A 21,225-nucleotide genomic window follows, 5' to 3' on the forward strand; every position below is an offset into this window, starting at 1 on the left:
GGTCATTAATGAGCTAATCTGATTTAACTTTTCAAGAGGAAGGCTTGGGTCACCAGGGTCAGTCTCTATTCCCAGCACTGTGCCAGGGTGGGGGAGAGGCCTGCCACCACCACTGAAGAAGATAAAGGAAATGTGAAGGTGTCTTTGAGGAGCTGAGAACTTCAGTGTTAAAAAGTTACTACCCTTAAATCCAGGGAGGGTTGGGATGGGAGATGGGGAGGCCCCGGGGCTGTCCTAGGGGTTTTCTCCAAGCCCTTTAGATTCCTGCTTTAGTTCATCACCTCTTTTCTGTCTCCAGATGGGAGATTAGGAATCTAAAATCAACCCTCTGCTGCCCCCCACCTTATTCTAAGCCTGCTGAGCAGAGCAGTTCTCAGAGTCCTCATTCCGCAGTGAGCTCAGTGATCTTAACCAAGTTCCTTCCCCTCTTCGAGCCTCAGTTTGCTCATCAGAAAAGCAGAAATAATGTCTACTCCCTAGCATTGCTTTGAGAATTAAAACAATGGAAGTAATGAGCTTAGCACTGTATCTGGTGCATCTTAAGCTCTCAAAAAATTAACTTCAAAGGAAAAAAGGTAGCTATAACTTTTGGCTGGGAAAATTGGAAGATCCCAGGTTCACAGGTAGGAACTCTGACCCTGCCACAAGGGGCCTTTGTAGCCGTACTTAACCAGAGATGTGTCTGGTTCAAGTGTAAGGATGGCAGATGGACCTACTGCAAGTCGGTCGCTCCTCACCCCAACCAAGGAAGCAGGCCAGGGATTGGCTGTCTCGCCCATTTCACAGAGGAGAAGCCAGAGTCTCAGGAATCAAGTCACTTGCTCAGAGTCACAGAGTTTGTGGGTGGGAGAGATGAAACTTGGACACAGACCTGCCAGCTTCAGGCCCAGGATGTGCAAACCTTTTGCACAGGATAAGATGCAGGCTTTACAGGTGGGCTTGCAACCAGTCCACCTTCCCTCTCAGCCTCACCAACTCTTGGGCCAGGTGAATGTCTTCAACTGCAGATGAAGGGCCCCCGTTTCTGCAGGACACCAGCTCCATCAAGGGTGAGACCACAAGAATGACTGGAGTCTACCAACTGTAGGCTTCCGCTGTTCTCTGAAGACTAGCCATCTCTCCGTCCTTGTGGGGTTCCAGGCTTGATCTCCTCCATTTTACACTGGTTTTCCCTTCCGTCTCCTGCCCTGGAAACTTCAAGCTCTGGCATCACACAGGAGGTTAATGGTCTTACAGGTGCACAGAAACAAATACAGATATGTAGATATAGGGACATGCAGTGGTTCTGCCTCTCTGAACTCTGAGACACACGCCTACCTGCATATATAAGTATGTATGATATACGTATACAAATATATGTGTAGTATTGAAAGAAGTAAATACGATAGACTGTAAAACAAAGTGTAGGCTTCGTACAAAAAGGTAAAAGCTTGGTCCTATTTTGTCTGCATGCTCTGTAGTCTCCTTCCCTTTAGTACTTGGGTCTTCACACTGCTTGCTTCATGGACAAAGTTACCAAGTAGCAGAGGCCAGATTTGGACCCAGGTGATTTGGCTCTGAAGTCTGTATGATTAGCTCACCAAGCTTTGCTGCTTCTCCAACCTGGCTGTATTCTAGGCCTTTTCTGGGTGGTGACCAGAGGTCCCTGGACAGGGGTGAGCACCCCACGGCCTTGCAGTGCTGCCTGGGGGTCCGGGGTCCCTCACAGTATCTGTGACAAGGGCTTGAGGCTTGGTGGGCTGCTCCCACCTTTGTCTCCTCTTTGCCAAGACTTGAATCCTTTGAGGTTTTGCCATCTTCTCACGTTCTTTGATTTTTTTTTTCTTTTCCACCTAGAGGTCTGAACGAAGCCAATTGGTCCAACTAGTGTTCTCCCTTTGGAAGAGCTTAAAAAACAAAACAAACAAACAAAAAAACGCAGAGCTGAAAAAAAATGCTGGTTCTGCTGCCCTCTGGCGTTCAGTGGGGAGACGGCCGCACACACAGCTCTGAATGTAGGTGGGGCAAAAAGGCTTGTATCTGTGGAGTAGAACCTGGTTCCTTTGGTGAGAGGAAAAGGGGAAATGGGAGGTGCCATGCATTTTGGGGGCCGAACAAACGCAGTCACTATATTTCCAGAAGCAAGCAAGATGGACACACTGATGGAACTAGAAGTATATTTTCACATCCCCTCTGGCCAGCCTCAGCCCTTCACAGCATTCCGGTAGCGCTGGAAATACAAAACCCAAAAGGGATTACAGCAACAAGTGAATCCAATACCTCACGTTGTATAGAAGGGGGAAACTGAGGCCCAAGACTAGAAAGCCTATTAGTATCAGAGCTTGACTGCGAACGGGCTTCGCAGACCTCAGACCTCAGACGCAGACCCCAGTCTCCCTTCTCTCTTCCTCTCCCTCCTTCTCTTCTTCTTCCTCTTCCTTCTTTTTCTTCCTTTTTTATCACCATCATTAAATTCTTCGTCACCCTCATGGTTAATACAGAAAAGCACAGTGGACCACTCACTGTGCTAAGATGTGTCACATGTGCTATAGTATTTAATTCATGCAAAAATGAAGTAATATAGAATGATGATTCTAATCCATATTGTGGATAAAACACTAAAGCTCTGAGAGATAAAATACTTGCTCAATTACACAACACAGTAAGTAGCGGACTTTCTAGGCTCGCCTGAAGACTTTCTACTCTGCTCTCTACTCTAAGGGCAGGGTTAACAAAAACTCCCAGGAGCTTGCAAGTGAACAGTAACAGTATTTACTATATACCAGTACTGTTCTCAGTGAGCACACGTATTAACTTGCTTAATTTCATATTGTTCCAGTCAAGTAGTACGGTATAGTGCTATCATTATCCCCATTTTTACAGTTAGGGAAACTGAGGCACAAAGATGTTTCCTAATTTGTTCTGGGTGCCACAGATAGTAAGTACAGAGACAGCATTCCGGCCGGAGGTGGCCGGCCCTGTTGTGCTGGGTCTTGATGGTTGCCGGACCGACTCTCCCTGAGACAAACAGGGAGTCAGTTCTGGACTAAGGACGGACCCTGGCTATCCCAGATCCCCTTGAGCTATGGCAAGGCAGTGGCAGGGCACCAAGACCCTCCCTCTGGGGTCTGGAGTCACAGGATGATATATGAAATAGTATCTCCCTCCCTCTCCATCTGCTTACCCCACTTTCTTCTTCAAGAATGTCCTGGCATTGTTATCTATTTAAATGTATTTATTATTTCTTTCTGGCCGCCCACCCCCACTAGAACGTAAGCACTGCAGAGGTGAAGACTCCCTCAATGTCTAGTGCCCTAGTAGTAGGTGCTGAATACCGATTTATGGAATCTATTTCGACAAGGTGAAGGGTGCCCCCCAAGTCAGAAGGTTGGTGGCAGCAACACAAGGCTGGCTTGCCCTGTCTCTGGCGGCAACTGTGACTACTGGAATTATGGATGATTCCCAGGCAAGAGAGAGAACGAATGAGTGGGGAAGGGGTGCCCTGGAAGAGAGGTGATGGGATGGTGACATCCTGGGAAAGCCGGAAAGGTCGCAGAGGGGATCCTGAGCCCTGGCTGACTACAGTAGATGTCCTTTCTCAAGTCCTTCCAAACCTGAGTAAGGAATAGACCCCATTTTCAGTGCTGACAACAGAGGTCTATTGCACAAGGTAAAGCAGTGAGCTCAAGAAGAAAAAAAGGCCTGGAGAAATGCTCCAGAGACAAAGTGGGAAGCCAAGTGCTGTGCTAGGTGAGCAGAGCCTGGTGCTGAGTCATCTCAGACTCCAGAGTCTAGAAGTTAGGACCCAGGAGGTCTATGAAGAGACTTATCCTCCTTGTTCCTCCACATCCTCATCTATAAAATGGGGATAGTAATAACACCCAGCTCCTGGGCTTGCTATGTGGATTTGGGTGAGGTGGTAAATAACTCATCTAGGACAGTGCCTGTCAGCGAGCCAGTGCTAGAGAAGCCTTAGCTGGAATACGACTGCAAGGTCTGTTCCTGTGACTGACCACAGAGAGCCAACCTTGAGAAGGGGGCTATGCTTTAGGGGCATGGAACCTCCGGGTGGGAGACGGCAAGGACACTCGGGCAGTCAGGCTCCAGAGCCCGGCTAACAATGTGCTCTAACCCCCCAGAGTGGCCAGGTGGATTCATGGTCAGGTCATCCAGGCCTGAGTTTGAATCCTGACTCCTCTGTTTCCTAGCAGAGGAAAATCTGTATTTGGGTTTGCCACCTAACCTCTGTACCTCAGTTTCCTCGTTTGTGATCTGGGGAGACCACAAGTACCCGCCTCACAGGTGCAGTATTTAGAACAGCACTCAGTGTTACTTTTTATCACTCACATACGGGGCGGACAGCCTTGCACCCCATGTCTATGGAAACAAGGCTCTAAATGGCCCTTTGTTAATGCTGTTGAAATAAGCATCTCGTTTTGGTGGAGCGTGGCTGATTTCTTGCCTGCCTCTTCTATGTCGATATCACGGGTGGCGTTTCCCCAGTCTGGCCACTAGATGGCAAGCGTGTGCTTTCCCGCCCCATCTGAGCAGGGCCAGAATCCGAAACAACCTGCCTGAGATGAGAAATTTCCTTTTATGGGCGAGACATTGTGCTGCGCCCTTTGCCTACATTCCCATGTACTCCTCACAGTGATACTCAGATTAAAAGACATATTCCAACAAAATGGTAAGCACAGTGGTAGCTGGCACGTGGTAAGGCCTCAAAAAACATCTGCTACTCTTCCTATTATTGTGGCTATTATTCCCATTTTTACAGTTAGGATTGAGGCACAGAGAGCAAAAGCAGGTAGATGCAGCCGAGATGCCAAGCCGGACCTTACTGACTCCAAGTTCAGCATCTTTTCCTCTAAACCTCATTTCAGAGGAAGAAGCATTGGATGCCTTGGCCTCCCTTCCCAGGGCTCCCCTAGCCTCCCATGTCCTGGAGCTACCACTTTCTTACTTCTAGTGTGGCCTTCAACTGGTTATTTATACTTTCCCACCTGCAGTTTTTCATCTGTACAATAGGGGTCATGATGCCTCCCTTATTTTGGAGATACTTCAGAAATCAGAAACAGCAACTGGACCAGAGTTGGCGCTCCATGGATTGTACTTACTGTTGTGAATGCCTTACAAGTTAGCATACCCAGAGTTCATTCGTTCATCCGTTCGTTCCTTCCTTCCTCCATCGCTTCTCACCCCCCACCCCCAAGCCCTCCCTCTCCTCCAGGCACCTGAACTACAATGCACTCATGGTTTCTCCCCTCATGGACCTTTCAGTCCAAAATGTCCTAGTCTCTGTTCATTCCTGGAACAATGCCACCCTCCATGTGTCTTCTTCCCCGTAGGCCACACAGCTCAGGCCTCATCTACTCCCTCACTAGGCTACTCCAAAAGCAAGCCTGTAAGTTCTTTAGGTACTACAAGGCACTGTCAAATCCTAAACTGCCTGACTCCATTCTGTTTCATCAGTGACTTTCAAACCGGCTTGGGCATCAAAGATTCTGCCAGGATGATGCCTAGGAACCTTTGGGAGGGAGATATGTGATAGGAAGATGGGGTTTCATGGGCTTATCCTTGCATAAAACGGAATAGCTCTGGTTTTATCTGATTTATATTCTGGGGTTACATGTAATACTCTGCTACTAGAGAAAACCATCAAAAACCACCCCACTATACCATAATAGGTGGGAGGGAGGTAAATGTTGAGATAATTCAGAGAAAATCTTCAGGAAAAAGAATATGTTTGGGAAGATGTTTTAAAATTATTTTCTAAGGTGCTAAGTGAAATAAACCAGACAGAGACAAATAATGCATGGTATCCCTTATACATGGAAGCTAAAAAAAAAAGCACCAAACTCATAGAAACAGACAGTAGATAAGTGATTGCCAGGGGCTGGGGGCTGGGAGAAAGAGGGGGAGGTTGGTAAAAGGGTATGTTTCAGCTATAAGGTAAGATCTGGGGACCTAGTGTTAAGCCATGGTGACTGTAGTCGATAACACTGTATTATATAATTGAAATTTGCTAAGAAAGTAGAACTTAAATGTTTTACCAACCCCGAAAAGTAAATATGTGTGTGTTAATTAACTAGATGGGGAAAATGCTTTCGTAATGTGTACCTATGTCAAATCACAATGATGTACACTTTATCTTATAATTTTATTTGTCAGGTAAACCTCCACAAAGCTGAAATTTAAAAAAAAAATAGTTTCCAAGAAAAATGGGAGTTAGCTTTTGTATTATAGTAAGTTGGGGGTTATATGGGACCCCGTGTTCCCCCCATTGGTTTGTCTAATGGGGGCTGATCCATGCTTCTGAACTTGGTGAGGCCTCTGGCCGTGTCCTGCCAATCTTCAGCTCAGGACTTTGCTCTTTCTGTGTTTCAGTGCCCTGGTTCCCAAGAACCATTCAAGAGCTCGACAAATTTGCCAATCAGATTCTCAGCTATGGAGCGGAACTGGATGCAGACCATCCTGTGAGTTTCCGTGTCGGTGACTCTTCCAATGAGACCCTTTCAGTGCTCCCCTCCCTGACCCTACTCCACTCTCTGATCCCCAGGAATGTGTCTTCATTTGTTTGCTTGTAGGACAGACATTTGTAGGGTGTCTTCTTATACATCATCACTGCCATGGTTATCACAGTCGTTATTATTGCTGGCGCAAATATGGATTGGCCTCTGGAAACTATTGTTTATATGTATATATATGCATGTATGTATGTATGCAGACATACACACAAACACACATATATATGTAAATCATCTTTCTTTCTGTCTTTATACAACTACAGGGGTTTAAGTCAGGCGTTTGGGAAACAGTAAACCACTAACAACTCTGTCAGGTACAGCAGGGCCGTGGTGACATTGGAACTAGATCCTAAACCCTGAGTAGAAGATGCTGAGGGAACAGTATTGTGCAAAGACCCAGTGTCCTGAAAGTATCCAGAATATTTTGAAATGCAGAATATTTTGAAATGACTGGCTAGTGCATTAGGCGTGAAGGCCAGATTTTAAATTTTTTTTTATAGATTTTATTTATTTATTTGAGAGAGAGAATGAGATAGAGAGAGAGCACGAGAGGGAAGAGGGTCAGAGGGAGAAGCAGACTCCCTGCTGAGCAGGGAGCCCGATGCGGGACTCGATCCCGGGACTCCAGGATCATGACCTGAGCCGAAGGCAGTCGCTTAACCAACTGAGCCACCCAGGCGCCCGTGAGGGCCAGATTTTAAAAGGTCTGATGTGGGGCCCCTGGGTGACTCTTGGTTTTGGCTCAGGTCATGATCTCAAGGTCATGATCTCAGGGTCGTGAGATTGAGCCCTGCATCGAGCCCTGCACTGGGCTCTGAGCTGAGCTCAGTGAAGAGTCTGCTAAAGTTTCTCTCTGCCCCTCCCTCTGCTTGCGCTCTCTCTTTCTCTCAAATAAATAAATAAATCTTCAAAAAAGTGATAAAAAAATAAAAGGTCTGATGTACCAGACAAAGAACTCAGACTGTGTCCTGTGTCTGGTGGGCAGGGGCGCAGGTCCCCTACTGGTTTCTGAGAAGAAGACCAGGGTGGGGGAACGTCACCATTTTTTGTGGGGGTGGAGGATTCCGGGGAGGAGCAGCTCAGGCTGGACTCAGGGCCAGGGCCAGTTCTGACATCCTCCTTAGTGGAAAGTGCCACCATCACATGCGCTGTCACTTAATCTCTGCCCAGGCAAATGGCTTCTTCATCTTTAAATGACTTGGAAGCTGTTTTCATTTCTAGTGGTTTAGTGCAACTGAGTGAGAGTTTCTACATTTCATCCGGAGTCTGTTTTCTTACATCTCTGTGGGTCTTCACAGTTGAGTAAGTTGTGAACTTGATCTTCACAAAGGCTCTTTGCAGGAAGCAAAGCAGATGTTCCCATTTTACAGATAGATTCACTGAGGCCCAGGGAGAGTAAATGAATTTTCTAAGGTCCTGTGCAGTCTTTGGGTCTTAAGACTCTTTCCCTGGTGCTCACAGAGCCAGAAAACAAAGGTCCAGCCCAGTAGCAGAAATTCCAATGCTTTCCCAGAGACAAAGAGAGAGTTATTTCTGGAGTTGGCTGGCCTTTTAAAATATGAACACATGTTGCTTATTTTCATTCAAATAGTGAATCCCTCATAGTGGACTTAAAAATACAGAAAAGCATGAGGGAAGAAAATGAAGATCACCCATGATTCCAGTTATTTCTCTTTTCCTCTTGGTGGTATTCTGCTTTTTTTTTTTTTTACAGTGAGAAACTATTTTATTAACAGAAACAAAGTTGAATTTCCTCCTGACACCCAGACTTGAAACTAGAAAAAAAAAATCACCTATTGTCATACTGTCCTGAAATAATTGGTGTTAATTTTGATGTGCTTCCTTCCTCCTCTGCCCATCTCTTTCTCCCGTCTCTCTCTTTCTACTAGTTAGACATTAATATGAATTATTAAATTGTCATACAATTATTATATATATAATTTTTTGTGCATTGCCATAACTTACTCAGCATCCCCCAATGGCAAGCATGTTTCTAGTCTCCCTATTACAGTAGTTTGTAGACGCCCGTGCATCTTGACAAGAATGCCCCATAGCTTCCTTGATTCTTACTTGTGAAACTACTTAGCTCAGGATAGGAGTCATATTTCAGTCTCCTAATAAATAGACACTTAAGCACCTTCTCCCCCAAAAACCTAAAGGTAAGGTTGGAGGATTTTGATCCCCATTCACCTTCCTGGGGACGGTGCAGCCTTCTCCTGTGGGGTCCAGGGGCAGTAGACACGCTCCAGAAGAGGCTCCAGATCCCCTTTGACAGGTCTTTGGCTGTGGGCCTTGGGAGCAAAGCGTCTGCAAAGAGATCATTCCTCTGGGAAAGCCGTCTGGCCAGCTTGAGCCAGCCCATGGAACCAGCCCATCAGGGTGTTTCCCCCTCTGGGCCTCCTACCTTAATCCAAGACCCTTCCGTTGGCCACACTTGCTGCTCACTTGGCGCAGAGGGGAAAGAGGGGAGAGGCTACAGACGTGGATACTTCCCTCTTCTTATCCTTGTGTCTCTTCAGGCAAATGAGTTGGTCTTCCAATTCCCTGGGATTCATTTCTCCTCACAGACCCAGGTCACATTTTTGGTTCCCTGGCCTCGCGCTCTGATGAATTTTGTCATAAAAGAACAGTTTTGTCAGGCACACAGTCTTCCCGCTGAGGAGGCCACACTCTTCTCTGTTCCTTCATCAGAGCCCGGGAACCGATGCGCCAAGGACAGAGCAAACCCTCCAGAGTGCTTCCCCACACTCCCTCAGGCCCCACAGGCCTTGGCTGCCACGTGTGAGGAGTCACGGGTGTTCTTCCCGAAAGGACCCTCTGTTCCACTCTGTCCTCGCCGCAGTATGCTCCCCTGCCCTTGGCAGCGTGCACTGATGTTTAACTCAATATCTCACGTCAGGGTCTCCAAAATAACCACTCTGAGAAATGCAGCCAAGGAAGGATTGTTCCTGCAACAGAGGGTAAAGGGCATCTGCCTCCCAGGGTTAGCTAAGTGGGAGAATGAAATAGGAGAGCTGCATTCCACTCGGCCTTTTTTCTGTTGTTGCCAGTGTCCTGCCCTCCCTCCTCCCCTTCTGCCTTCCTCCCTTCCCCAACCATTTACTAAGCAAGAGATACTGGTAGCTCACATTTCTTGAGCGTAGACTGTATGCCAGTCACTGTGCTAAATGCTTTACCGGCATTTTTTAAATTTAGGTGTGATAGCCATCCTGGGAGTGTTGTGTTTTCTCATTCAGATGAGAAATTTCAGAGAGGGAGAGCTGCGTCCCAGGCTGTGTAAAGGAACGGGGAGCTGAAATGATTCATGACATGATCCCTGTCCTTCAGGGGCCTCCGGTTGTGGGGTACAGGAGGGAGTGGTGTCTGTTCTTTCCAGAGGGGGTGCCAGAGGTGACTGGGTTACAACTTTACAGCTTACAGGTTACGTATTTGCAAAGTCAGAATCCAAGTGGTCTGTTTGATTTCCATTCTAAGACTGAGTCTCCTTTCTCTGACCATTCCCCAGCCTCCGTGGGCCTGTCTATGTGGTCTCCTTCACATGGGATGCTTTTCCTTATCCGCTCACCTGTTCTTTCCCTGCTGCAAAACCTCTACTTATTTCCTAAGGCCCAACTCGTATGTTGGCCTCCTTGAAGCCTTCTATCTACCTCTTCCCCAGGCCAAGTTCTTGACGCTGATACTATAGAACTGTGTGCATGGTGTTTCATACTTTGAGCACAGAGCATCAGAGAAAAATAAATTCACTTCCTTATGAATTGTAACCTCATAAAAGGCATAAGACATAGATACATAGACACACCCACTCCCACACACACAAGTGAAAGGATCATATGCATGACCCTATGGAAAAAAATTCTCAGGATCAAAATGAGAAACAGTGTATTCTAGAACTGCATTTTAAGCATATGCAAGTCCCATTACCACATTTGGGACTTTGGCAAGTACTGCGAACATGAGACTCATTCAACCTAATGTCCCTCAATTTTTTTTTTTTTTTTTTTTTTACTTATGGAACCCCTTTTCATGGAATACCTAGCAATATTATCTTAAATGGTAGTGTTCCATGGAATGCAGTTTGGGTAATATTTAGTTTAAATCACAACACAGAAAAGTACACGATTAAACACCAGGTTTAATGAATCAGATGGCATGTGTTATCAGTTCTAAGGTCACTGTGAACTGGAATGGTTAGAGAGGACTTCTGGAAAGAGGGAGATGTGAGTTGAGCCCTCTAACAACTAGGGTAGGCTAACTGCTTATCAAACAATCCCCAAAGCTCCATGGCCTAACCCACTGAAAGGTTATTTCCAGGGTAGCTCAGTAAGGAAATTGCTCCACACAGTCTTGCAGAGACTAAGTCCTTTCCACTAAACGGCTGCACCTTCCTCCAAGTCCTCAGAGCCCTTTTCATTCAGCCAGCACATGGGAAAAGTGAGTGAGAATCACTCCCAGGTCTTTATGGGTCAGGTCGGGAGGTGACTCACATCCTTCCCTCAAATTTTATTGACTGCAGCCCAGTCCCAAAGCCACTGTGAACTTCAAAGAAGACTGAGAATAGTGGTTGAGCAGTGTTCTCTGAAAGAAAGATTACACACAGATCTTGGGGAGCCTCTGCCACACAGACCTTAACCCCAGAGTTCCCTATTTCAGTTCTGCTGGCGCCCACGCCAGTGTCTAAAGCTGAAGATCTGCGCTGGGGGGCTTTCCGGGGGATAAAATATTAGTCAACACAACGGTCCTTTCTTCTCCTACCTGAAGCTTTCAAACTGTTTTTCAGTCTTTCAGATACAGATATTGAGTTTCTCTTCTCTCCAGAAAAGAGCCTTGCCCTTCCCAAGAGCAGGGCTATATTTCTAGTGCTTCTCTCCTCTTCCTTTCTCCCAGTCAAACTTCTCCATCCAAGGGCCCCATTAGAGTCTGTTGTAAGGATGTCAGTCATCAAAGACCTGTTGCATTCCTCCTAAGTTGCTCTGTCAAGGCATCATTTTAAGAAAGTTAAAAACAACTGTCATACAGGTATATAGTCAACATTTGTCAAAAATCCATTAACTCAGTAGTGAGGAAACCAGCCAGACGACAACACTGGTGTGAAGGAAGCTACAAAAGACCGAAGTATGGATGGTCGTTGAAAAATCTAGTGCTGGAGCAAGATCAGAGATTGCTATACAAGTGATTAATATTCTAGAAGGCAATAAAGCCATAACCGTGAGTGTTCCTTTTTCTACTGGACAGAAATCACTTGCAACTTGATCATAAAATAAGTATTTTGCTACTTGTCCATCTCCTATAAGTCAGCATCTTACCTTGAAGAGTTTGGGCCTTACTAAGGAGTAAACTGCACATCAAACAAATATACATGTCCCTTGAGTGTACAGCAAGCTTGTTAGGCAGTGATCTAATTTTTTTGCGTAATTTTTTAAACAACTCCTACTTAAAAATATGCCATGCACTGAAAACCCAGTGATAAGTGAAACAGACAGAGTCCTGAGTTTAAGAATATTAACAAGCATAATGATTGTCTGAAAAGAGAAACACTCAGATTATTGAGAAGGTGTATTATAGAGGAAAACCAATAAACTTTGGAAAGAGCAAGAAAAGTCTCTAAAAATGCAGGATGGAAAGGCCAAGTTGTAGCTTATTGGTCTGGAAGAGTGGGAAAGAGTATTCCAATAAAAGGGAACAGCATCTGTGAAGGCCTTAATGTGGGAAAAAGCATGGGTGGTTAAAGAATTAAAATCAGACCAGTTTGGATGAATTTGAATGTAGTATGTGGAACTCCAATTGTAGTTCAACACAGAGTTGGAATCATAGGCAGAGCCAGATCACACAAAGCCTTTTGGACTGTGTTAAAAATTTTGGACATTATCCTAAAATTGATGAGAGGCCATTGAAAGTTTTTAAGGAAGGGAGTGACCCCACCATATTTGCACTTCATAAATCTACTTGGGCTGCGTGAGGGGGGAGGCATGGAGAGAACTCGAAGAAAGGCCACTCGGGGAACAGTTATGGTAGTCCAGGGGAGAGGTGATGGGTTCCTGAACTAAGGGGTAGTAGTGAGAAAAAAGTAAAAAGGACAGACTTAAGATATTTGGAAGGAAGAATGGACAAACATTGATTATCGGGTATGAAGGAGGAGAGGAAGAGAGAAGTAAAACAATGACCCCCGGGTTATTGGCTTGGACAACCAGGTATCTGACCGAATCCCTTCCAAAACAGACTTCTTGGCCTTATTGGTGGCGGCCATGGCCAGCAACAGAGAGTGGGCGAGGGGCGGTGGGACTGTTGTCAGTGCTGCCCTGGTCTGTTAGTTTGCAAATCTGGCCAGTGCCTGCAGGATGGCATCAGCAGATACTGTACCATATTGAACCTCTTTCTCCTGTGTACCATCCTTCCTCCAGTTGGGGTGGGATTGATGGAATGTAAACAGCCTCTCTTTATTGGCATAGATGAAATAGAAATTGCAAGGTAATAATTCTACAGACACTGCTTAGAAGGTCCAAGGTGGGGTGATGGGGCTCAGTGACCCATTACAGGCTCTATCCTTTTTGTGTTCTGAGCCAGATTTCTCAGCTTTTGGATTTCCCACCATTTTGTACAAATACATCATTTTTTAAATTCAGAATATTACTTGATGCTCTGCCTATGTCACCTAATCTAACCCACCCAACGCTGTGAGGTAGCTAATAGTCTCATTTTACTGATGAAGAAACATAGGTTCTGAGAGTTGAACTGACTAACCTCAAGCCAAGCTCCTAGTGACTGAGGTTAGTAATCCACCCAGCCCATCTGACTTGGAACCCCCTGTTCTCCTTGCTAGTCTAAAGATGGCATTTCTGAGGTTTAACCTCAGCCATGACATCAAGAAATGATAAAATAAAGATCTCAGTCTAGAATACCCAGAAGACTTTACCATGTAGTTACCCACTCCCCGAAATCCCCACAACAACAAAACCACACACTTCAACACCCAAGTAGCAAAAATTTCAAGATTAAGGAAAGTGATTGCATGCGGACTGCAGGTGATGTTACAACTTTGCGTCATGTAGAATTCTCTCCACTCTGCCCCTTCCACCCCTCCCCTCTTCTCCCTCCTCCCTACTCCTCCTTCACCAACAATATATTTTCCTGTCAAAACATACTTGGTTACATGCAGTGCAACCGAAATTGCTGCTATTAGCTTAATTGAGACAGGGTGATTATAAATAAATTACATGCAGTGCTACTGAAATTGCTGCTATTAGTCTAAATTGAGACAGGATGATTAGTCATCATCAAGTGAAGCTTAATTCAGAGTGTACTTAATTCAGAGTGTACTCCACACGGCTGCAGAGGCCCTGTGGTCATCTGGCAGCCCAAATGATACAAGGCCAAACCACCAAGAGATGGACTTTGAGGCCCCAGCTCTCTTTCACTGATAACTGAAGGACAGATGTCCTTGCAGCCTGGCCAGTGGGGCCTTCTTGAAGACTGATAATGAACTTATTAGGTACTTTGGGCTGGAAAGGACTGCGATTAGAAACTTTCCCTATGGAAGATCCATATGATATACTGTATATGTGTGTGTGTTGGTATAACTCAATGTGTGAATCTTCTGTTACTTCTTCATAATGGTTTGAGATAGATTTGTAATACTATTTCACTTTTTTACTAATTACAAAAGAAATCCACACTTATAGTACAAAACTTCAAAAGCATAAATAGTATAGAAAAATAACACAGTTACTGTTTCTCATTTTCATAACATTTGTTAGACTCTGGTATACTTTTTCCATTATTTCATCTGTATATTCCCTCTGACAGAGTTGATACCTGCTGGATATACAATTTTACAGGAAACTTTTTTTCACTGATGGAAATATCTTTGAACTATCTAGACAAAGTATATTGACTGATGAATTGCTGAACTCTACATCTGAAACTAATGATGTACTATATGTTGACTAATTGAATTTAAATTTTAAAAAAAGATCACAGGTAAAGAACCAAATAGGGAAGAGAAATTGTCATGGGCATCTCATTCCCAGAGGCAGCATAATGGAGTGGAAATCCACTGGCTAAAGGAAATCTTCCCTCGTCATCCTGGTTTCCTGCTCAACCTCAAACCTCAGCCCGCTACGTGGGTACAAACAGAAAACCCCAGCGGAGGTGCTGGTTCTGCAAATGGCTCTATGGGCTTCATTTTCCTCATATCTAGATTAAAACATAGAAATAGGTATTTTCCAAGATGACTTACAGGTGCAAAAGTCTACACTGTATACTTAGGGGCTGGAGGGAGCCATTTATTACTGACTATTAAATAAGAGGTAGGTGAGGATAACTTATCAAACCTTAATGACTGGCAAGAATTAGGTTTATATTTTGAGTCTTAAGTATGGAGATGTGTTCTTCATTTAGTCTGGCAGGTAGGTTCCTAAAGGGGTGCATTCAGTACTACTTGGAAATTAAATCATGGTGCCCGGTTTCCTGACTGTATCATCCCAAGCAACTTATCTTCATCCAGTAGAAGTGCACCAAGGGTAGTTTTAAGTTTTTAGATTCCTAAGCCTTCCTACCTGTAATGAATGATTCCAAACTATTTAGTACTCTAAGGAAAACCGAAGAGCTATGCTTCGTAGTGACTGTGTCATGGAATCTTTTCTAAACTGAATAATCACTTAATATACTTGAGATTTAGGTTTGGAATAAAAATTTATGGCAATTTTAATTTTCCAATATGAAACATTTAAATTTCTCTATTTCTCAAAATTTATTTGTTTGTTATCTTAATAAACAAACTAAAAAATTCTTTCTTCCTTCCCTCTGTTCATCCCTCTCTCCAACCCGCCTCTTTCCTTCTTTCTGTCTTTCAACCAGTGTTTGTAGTTCTTTCTATATGCCAGACTCTATGCTACAGATTCTCAGATTATATATATATATATACATACATACATATATATATATATGTCTCCCTGATTCTTTGGAATTGCTGGCAGGCTTTGATTGATTGATTTTTTTAAAGATTTTATTTATTTATTTGTCAGAGAGAGACCACAAGCAAGGGGATGGGCAGAGGGAGAAGCAGGCTCCTCGCTGAGCAAGCTAAAGGGGTAGATGTTATCACTTATTGGGAAATGCTTGGAAGGAACAAAGCAAGTCCTGCAGGGATGATGCTAGTCTCATGTCTTTCTAAAATTCAGATTACAGTCATTTTCATTTTGTAAAATACCCCCTTTCCAGATTTATTAAGATATAATTGTCATATCACACTGTATAAGTTTAAAGTGTATAACATGATGATTTGATACACATATATATTGCAAAATTATTATAACAAAGTTAGTTAATGTCTTTATTACTTCACATGTTTACCATTTGTGTGTGTGTGTGTGTGTGTGTGTGTGTGATGAGAATACATAAGATCTATTCTCTTAGCAACTTTCAAGTGTATAATACAGTATTATTAATTATAGTCACTATGCTTACATTAGATTCCCAGAAGTTATTCATCTTACAGCTGCAAGTCTGTACCCTTTGATCAACATCTGCTTTGGCTATTGTGAGTAATGCTGCAGTGAACATGAGAGGGCAAATGTCTCTTCAATATCTTGTTTTCATTTCCCTTAGATACATACCCAGAAGTGAGATGGCTGGCTCTTACGGTAGTTTTGTTTTTGATTTTTTAAGGAACCTCCATATTGTTTTCCATAGTGGCTACACCAATTTACAGTCCCATCAACAGTACGTGAGGGTTCGCTTTCTTCCATATCCTTGTCAAAACTTGTTATCTCCTGCCTTTTTGATGATAGCCATTCTGACAGGTGTGAGGTGATATCTCATTGTTGTTTTGATTTGCATTTCCCTGAAGATGAGTGTTGAGCATCTTTTCAGGTACTTACCAGCTATGTGTATTTTGTCTTTGGAAAATACCTATTCAGTTCCTCTGCTCATTTTTTAATTGGAATTTTTTTGGTTGAGTTGTATGAGTTACTGATATATTTCAGGTACTAACCCCTTATTAGATATATAGTTTGCAGTATTTTCTCCCATTCCATTGGTTGCCTTTTGATTTTGTTGGTTGTTTCTTTTGCTGTGCCAAAGCATTTAGTTTAATATAGTCCTGCTTGTTTACTTTTGCTTTTGTTGCTTGTACTTTTGGTGTCATATCCAAAAAAATCATTGCTAAAACCAATGTGAGGAAGCAATCCTGAGAAAGAAGAGCAAAGGTAGAGGTATCACACTTCCTGAGTTCAAATTATATTACAAAACTGTAGAAATCAAAATAGTACTGGCTAAAAACATACAGAGCAATCAATAGAACAGAATTGAGAGCCCAGAAATAAACCCATGCATAGGCAGTCAACTAATATTTGACAAGGGAGCCAAGAACACTCGATGGGGAAAGGATGATGAACTCTTCAATAAATGGAGTTGGGAAAACTGGATGTTCACATGCAAAAAGAATGAAATTAGATGCCTATCTTTTTTTTAAGATTTTATTTATTTATTTTGACAGAGAAAGACACAGTGAGAGAGGGAACACAAGCAGGGGGAATGGGAGAGAGAGAAGCAGAACAGGCTTCCGCCGAGCAGGAAGCCTGACGCGGGGCTCGATCCCAGGACCCTGGGATCATGACCTGAGCTGAAGGCAGACACTTAACGACTGAGCCACCCAGGTGCCCCTTAGATGCCTATCTTATACCACTCACAAAAATTAACTTGAAATGGATTAAAGACTTAAATGCAAGACCTTAAACCATAGACCTCCTAGAAGAAAGTGCAGGGAAAAGGCCCTTTTAATTAATTGGGCTTACCTCTGACTGAGGGTTATGTTGCACTAACACTGAAAGACACTCTTGCTTCTTTTCACTGTTTAGAAATATGCTACTTACGAATTGTTGGGGAAAGGCTGCCTGCAGGTGAGCCTCAGAGGAGAAATGATTACCTTTATTTTTATATATTGAGACTGATTTCTCAGTTGAGCCCCTGCCATGGTATAAAGGTTGACAATTACTGAAGTGTAGTGAAAAGAACATGAAACTGGGTGATTCAAACCCTGGCCTCATCTTTGCTTGACTACTTTTTCCCTGAGCCATTGTTTATTCTAGAAGGACGGGGATAATCATACTGATCTACCTTACAAGTTTTTTGTGAGAGTTACAGATAAAAGAAGTCCCTAGCCCATACAGACAGGCACATAGTAAGCACTCAAGGAATAGTATTTTTAAAAAATTGCAATAGCAGCAAGCATGTACCTGTTTGTTTATTAAGAAGTCAGGAAGGGGTGCCTGGGTGGCTCAGGTGGTTAAGCATCTACCTTCGGCTCAGGTCATGATCTCCAGGTCCTGGGATGGAGCCCTGACTCAGGGCTCCCGGCTCAGCAGGGAGTCTACTTCTGCCTCTCCCTCTACCTTTCCCCCTGCTTGTGCTATCTCTTTCTCTCTTTCTCAAATAAATAAATAAATAAATAAATAAATCTTAAAATAAAAGGTCAGGAAGCAGTTCTAGACACATACCATTTTTAGGTATTTAGTGGATATTATATATTTTTGTCATAGACATCTATCCTAACAGCCTAATTTAGCAAGTTTGCAAGTTAGAAATGCTGTAGATGAGATTTTTTTTTTTTAAACCTGTACACCGTTTGCACTTTGGAATTCCATAGCAGAGAGGCCCACACTGAATTGAAGGTGTTGCTAATAATGTGCCATTCATAATACCTGGTGGGAAAGCTTACCCTTAGTTTCACTGAAACCTTATTTTCAGGGTATAATCTGAGGAAGGAGAGCTGGACTGTCAGAGCTCACGAGCCCCCATTTGAATTGTGCCTAGCTATGCCAGACCTCTCTGCTCAAGCCTTGAAAAATCAAGTGTCTCCTTTCTCCTAGGGTTTTAAAGATCCTGTGTATCGAGCCAGACGAAAGCAGTTTGCTGACATTGCCTACAACTACCGACAGTAAGTCTGCTTTGCTTGTTTGGAGGAAGAAAGAAGAGCACACTCCTAGCTTAACTTTTCCTCGCCCAAGTTTGGAAAATACTAGCATAGAGAGTCCTGTCGTGTGTGTGTGTGTGTGTGTGTGTGTGTGTGTGTGTGTGTGTGTGTGTGTGTTTAAACCCTCCCTTTAATAACACATGTTTAAAAAAAATGCTGCTAGACAAAACAAAATTACCCGCTGAGCGGGGGCCCAGTTCTCTCCCAAGCTTTGTTGCGTCCTTATGCACTAACGTCTGAAGTAATTATAAAAGGCCTCAGCCCTGAATAAAACAGCCTCTGGTATTCTCCACATTAAACAGGGAAGAAGGAAAAAGAGAATCATTTACATTCAAGGAGGAGTTGGCTGCTTTACTGAAATAATGAATCATTTGAGATTTCAGATGAGCCCTGCCTCAGTGTTCTACTTTTATCTGATGTGACCCAGCTGCGAAGGGCAATTTTCTGATGAGTTTATTTTTTCTGTCTGGGATTCTACCCTATTTTAGCCAAAGGAAAATGCAAGTATCAAAGATGTCATTTGGGAAGAGAACTGTTCTTGCTGTTTTGAGTCCTCGGGAACCACAGAAATGCTACCATGGGAAATTTAGTATTTGAGGCCCAAGCTCCATTCCTGAGTTAAGGACAGGAGAAAAGACAGGCTCAAGAAGAGACTTGAAACTTGACCAGAGCCCTAAGGGAATTGTACTTGAACAGCTTTGATAGAATATGAGGGAGATAAAGGAGAGGCTAGGGCTCTGTTTACTGGATACAAAGGTACCTACCTTCCAGATGGAAAGACCTCCAGAGAAAATAAGAAAATTCCCTTCTCTGAATGATTCCCGGCAGTGGAAAGATCCAGAACTTTGCTGACCTTGGTTAAATCTAGGCCCATTTGGGCCTTGGCTTGTAACAAGCAGGAATCACAGAACTTGGCAATACCCTGTCCCTATATTTGCTTTAGCATGGTCAGGTGGACACCATCAAATCAGGTGCAGACATGAGCCCTTTTTCAGGTAATAAATAAAAATATTATATTTATGATCTCCTTGCTATGTCTGGGGCTTTGCTACATGCTTTGCTTCCATGATTTCATTTAGTCTTAGTAATAACTCCCTATGTTTCAGACTGGAAAACTAATGCTCCATGCAGTTAAGTAACTTGCCAAGATCATATAACTCATAGGTGGCATCATCCAGTTTTGAATTCAGATTTCTTTAACTCCAAAGCATTCTCATCCTCTTCTCTGAGTGCTGGGATTCTCAGAATGAGGAGATCACACTTTTCCATATAAGCCAGGAGCTGCTTAGGAAGTATATTCAGTTATTGCGTGGCTGTTGGGATTTGAAGGAAGAAACTGATCCCCTAACCAGCTTTCCATAAAAATGTTAAACCTAATGAAGAAGCATGGAATTGATTGAATGCCTCACCATCCTGGATGTTTATCAAGTAAGCTAAATGGATTATTGAAAACCATCCATGGGTGGCTGGCTCTCTGCGGAATGTTAGAGATCTTCTAGTCAATTTCTCGATTTTTACAGACGAATCTCAGATGGTTAAGTGATGTGGGCCAAGGTCATGTGGCTAGTAAGGCTGAATTTGTTCTCAAATTCAAAGGCTATTTTTGAAATTGTCTCAGCTTGGTATCTGGCACAGTGGCTTCTCATTATTCAAGGATTACTTGCTTACATTTATTTGAGACTTCCAAATCAATACTTGTGGCACTTCTATGATCATTCCCAGACATGACAAGAATGGGGAAAAAGTTTGAGTTGCCTGATACACAAGTTTCCAGGTTGAACAAGGCGACACGACTTTCTTTTCTTTTTTTTTTTTTTAAAGATTTTATTTATTTATTTGGCAGAGAGATACAGAGAGAGAACAAGTAGGCAGAGAGGCAGGCAGAGGGAGAGAGAGAAGCAGGCTCCCCGCTGAGCAGGGAGCCCGATACAGGACTCGATCCCAGGACCCTGGGATTATGACCTGAGCCGAAGGCAGCCGCTTAACCGACCGAGCCACCCAGGTGCCCCGCGACACCACTTTCTTATTCCAGCTCTCATCTGTAAACAACTGTTCTTTTTGAGATCTATTTAGATTAGATCCACATTTGCCAATTTTTTGTACTTTTTATTGGCAATTTTGCTGTTTAAGTTGGCCCCGCAGCATGGTGGTGAAGTGCTGTGTGGGGTTCCTAAGTGCAAGAAGGCTGGGATGTGCCTTATGGAGAAAATACATGTGTGTTAGGTAAGCCTCATTCAGGCATGAGTTATAGTGCTGTTGAGTTCAATGTTGATGACTCAACCATATGTACTAAATAAGATTTCTTTATATAAAGCTCACACAAAACAAGATTAATATTGTCATTTGACTAAAATGTGACCAGAAGCTCATGGGACCCAAGTCCTGGTTTCCTTTTGGACAAATGGTTCAGTGTTCAGATGACTGTATGTAGCATAACTACCGTATATAATGAGAATTGAATGTTTTGAATGTATTCCACTCTCTGCTGGTTTCCCTCCTTCCTTTCTGAGGCTTCTTCTCAGTTCTCCCTGGCCTGTTCATCCCACCCCAGAAGTTGTAATGTCTTTCAGGACTCAACTTTGGCCCTCTTCCTTGCCTTCTGCCACCCTCCATGACAATAGCCCCCACATTCAGATCTCTGGCACTTTCCCATTCATTATTCCACAAGGGGAATAAAGCACAAACTCATGCATCATGAGTCATAGAATCACAGGATATTGATCAGGTGATAAGATATATCTATTAAGTTCC

General features: G+C 43.5%; 1 protein-coding gene across 1 annotated transcript in view; it reads left to right on the plus strand.

Moving 5' to 3' along the window:
- The window catches only part of PAH (phenylalanine hydroxylase), a 67,957-nt gene that overhangs the window by 28,386 nt on the left and 18,346 nt on the right, over nucleotides 1-21,225 (plus strand). Inside the window, exons 4-5 of the mRNA XM_025881301.2 lie at nucleotides 6,367-6,455; nucleotides 18,371-18,438. Coding sequence (XP_025737086.1) covers nucleotides 6,367-6,455; nucleotides 18,371-18,438 — 157 coding nt within the window. The remainder of the gene's footprint in view (nucleotides 1-6,366; nucleotides 6,456-18,370; nucleotides 18,439-21,225) is intronic.

This window comes from Callorhinus ursinus, unplaced genomic scaffold (assembly GCF_003265705.2).
Source record: "Callorhinus ursinus isolate GAN/ISIS: 27379988/994484 unplaced genomic scaffold, GSC_fseal_2.0 scaffold14, whole genome shotgun sequence".
NCBI lineage: Eukaryota > Metazoa > Chordata > Mammalia > Carnivora > Otariidae > Callorhinus > Callorhinus ursinus.